The following is a 2,693-nucleotide window of genomic DNA, read 5'->3' as shown; positions in this document are numbered from 1 at the left end:
ATTCTTAATGAGGATTTGAAAGAGGCCTATAACTGAAAAACGCTGGGACATGATTTTTAGTCATTTCTCTTCAGTGTTAGGGCTTCCCTGGTAGCTCAGCGGTTAAAGCGTCTGTCAGCAATGCGGGAGACCTGCGTTCGATCCCTGGGTTGGGAAGATGCCCTGGAGAAGGAAATGGCAACCCACTCCAGTATTCTTGCCTGGAGAATCCCATGGATGGAGGAGCCTGGTGGGCTACAGTCCACAGGGTCGCAAAGAGACGGATACGACTGAGCGACTTCACTTTCGCTTTCTTCAATGTTAAGTACTGATATGACTTTGAACAAGTCGCTTTTCTGGGCTAGATAATATTTCAAACAGCCTTCCTTTCTAAATGCCTACCTTTGCAGAATGCTAAGTCTTAAATTTGATAGTTCAAAGACTGTGTGAGGTTACACTTAGCCATCATGCAATTCCTCTAGCTTTTGAAAATGAAGCAATTTGCATCTCCATTGTACAGTGTATCATCTATATTCTTCCATTATAACATCTTTCATCCATTTTTCATATGTACCTTTCATTGGTCTTCTTCTTCAATAAAGCTAAATGTCTTTGGCATCAGAAATTATATTTTATTAATCTTTACACTGTAAGACTTAGCATAGTGTCTGGTACAGAGTAGGATGGAAAAACAAGTGATTTGGTGAGGGTGGAACAAATGTCATAACATTTTCAAAGGTTCAAGCAGGGACTGAGACAGCATAAAGAGGAGAGGGGAAGGAGTCTCTGAGTAATGAGGTGGATAGGAGGGGAGATGGTAGTATTGGAATTTGAACTACTATGTACTAGATATGGGTTAAACATTAACTGTTCCAGGTGGTGGCAATTTGTTCCATGAGTAAAGGAAATAGGTGGGGACTTGAGAGAGCCTACCTAACCAAAAAATTGGCCAAATTGCTGTTATCTACATAAGTATCCTAGCCTGTTGACACTTTATATAAGGATTAAAAAGGAAAGAGCTTGGAGGACAGAATCCAATAAATCCTCATGAGTTCTACAACTCTTTCCCCCAGGGTTGATTAATTCTAACAAGGCAGAGACATGGACAAAAGAAATGAGTCTTCAAATACAGATTTAATACTCCTGGGCCTCTTCCCTGATATGAAACATGTCAACTTCCTGGTCTGTGCCATTCTCCTGATCTACACCATGGCTCTCACCTCAAACTCCATTCTAATCCTCCTAATCTGGGTGGATTCTCACCTCCACATGCCCATGTACTTCCTGCTCAGCCAACTGGCTCTCATGGACATGACATTAATCTCTAGCATCGTACCCAAGATGGCAACTGACTTCTTCTCAGGGAAGAGAAACATATCAAGAGTGGCCTGTGGAACTCAGATCTTCTTCTTCCTGACTGTAGGAATTGCTGAGTGCACCCTCATCACCCTCATGTCCTATGACCGATATGTGGCCATCTGCAACCCTCTGAGATACACCCTCATCATGAGCCAGAAAGTCTGTCTGCAGATGGCTGCCATCTCCTGGGCTGGGGGTGCCCTTACATCACTTGCACACACGGCCTATGCCATGCATTTCCCCATCTGCAGTTCCAGAGAGATTCCCCATTTCCTCTGTGAGATCATGTCCATCCTAAAATTGGCCTGTGATGATGTCTCTGCCTATGAGAAGGCTTTGGTAGTGACAAGTATTGTGGTGCTCCTCATCCCCTTGTCCCTCATCATGTCCTCTTACGCTCTCATATTCCTTGCTGTCCTCCACATGAAATCTCCAAAGGGAAGGGACAAAGCTCTAGCCACTTGCTTTTCCCACTTGACTGTAGTGTGCCTCTATTATGGCCCTGCCATGGTGGTCTACATGAGGCCTAGTTCCTATCATAATCCCAGACTGGACCAAGTCCTCTTTATACTTGACCCTATTCTCACTCCTCTGCTAAATCCTTTGATTTATAGTCTTAGAAACAAAGAAGTGCTGGGGGCCCTAAGGAAGGTTCTAACTTCATGATACAGAATCAAACTAAAAGAAGAAGATATGCCCATTTGTAATCACTAACTTTAATACAGTCTAAATAAATTAGACTCATGTTAAGAAGTCTTACATTTCAAATTATCCATTCATCCACAAATATTTAATGTCTCCATTTTAGGTACTTTTGGCATCATCTTTAGAATCGCTTTAGAATCATAGTGGAATTTCTCAGTTTTGTTTTTTTTTCTTTCTATTTCTCGTGGTTTCACTTGTGCTTCCCTGCTTTGAAACATTTTTACAATATTCAGTTTCTACATAGAAGCTGTGAACTTCCACAAGTGTGGTGGCAGTAGCAAACTGATGATAAAACTCCACAGAAACTGGAGTTTTGGCAAGTTGGAAAATTAGATCAATGATAGAACTTTCTACCTCTGAGAAACATATAGGTCTCATTCAACCCCTTAAGAAGCACACCTTGACATAAATCCAGAAATGTTATATGCCTGTGTTCTCCATCTTCAAAAACATGCATGTATCCATTCACACACAAAATGACCATATATAAACCACTCTTGATACACAACACTTTGCATTTCCAAAACCTTAATTAAGTATACTCAAGTTGAACTGTAACACTGCAACCAAAGAATAGAATAAAGAGAGCCAAGATTACAGATTTTGATAATAATTTAAAAGCCACTGAGCACAAACCAGTGGATGAAATG

At 41.1% G+C, this 2,693-nt stretch overlaps 1 protein-coding gene across 1 annotated transcript; it reads left to right on the top strand.

The window, feature by feature from the left end:
- Positions 1 to 726: 726 nt before the first annotated feature.
- On the top strand, positions 727 to 2,255 carry LOC133251148 (olfactory receptor 2V1-like). The gene has a single exon (XM_061423226.1). The coding sequence runs from the start codon at positions 1,081 to 1,083 to the stop codon at positions 2,002 to 2,004; it is 924 nt and encodes a 307-aa protein (XP_061279210.1). The 5' UTR covers positions 727 to 1,080; the 3' UTR covers positions 2,005 to 2,255.
- Positions 2,256 to 2,693: the final 438 nt, after the last annotated feature.

The sequence above is a fragment of the Bos javanicus genome, chromosome 7, assembly GCF_032452875.1.
Source record: "Bos javanicus breed banteng chromosome 7, ARS-OSU_banteng_1.0, whole genome shotgun sequence".
In the NCBI taxonomy this organism is placed as follows: domain Eukaryota; kingdom Metazoa; phylum Chordata; class Mammalia; order Artiodactyla; family Bovidae; genus Bos; species Bos javanicus.
This window is presented reverse-complemented; position numbering and strand designations above follow the sequence as displayed.

Excerpts from the sequence above, each read along its gene's own strand:
- LOC133251148 (XM_061423226.1), top strand. The coding sequence starts at position 1,081 with ATGGACAAAAGAAATGAGTCTTCAAATACAGATTTAATACTCCTGGGC.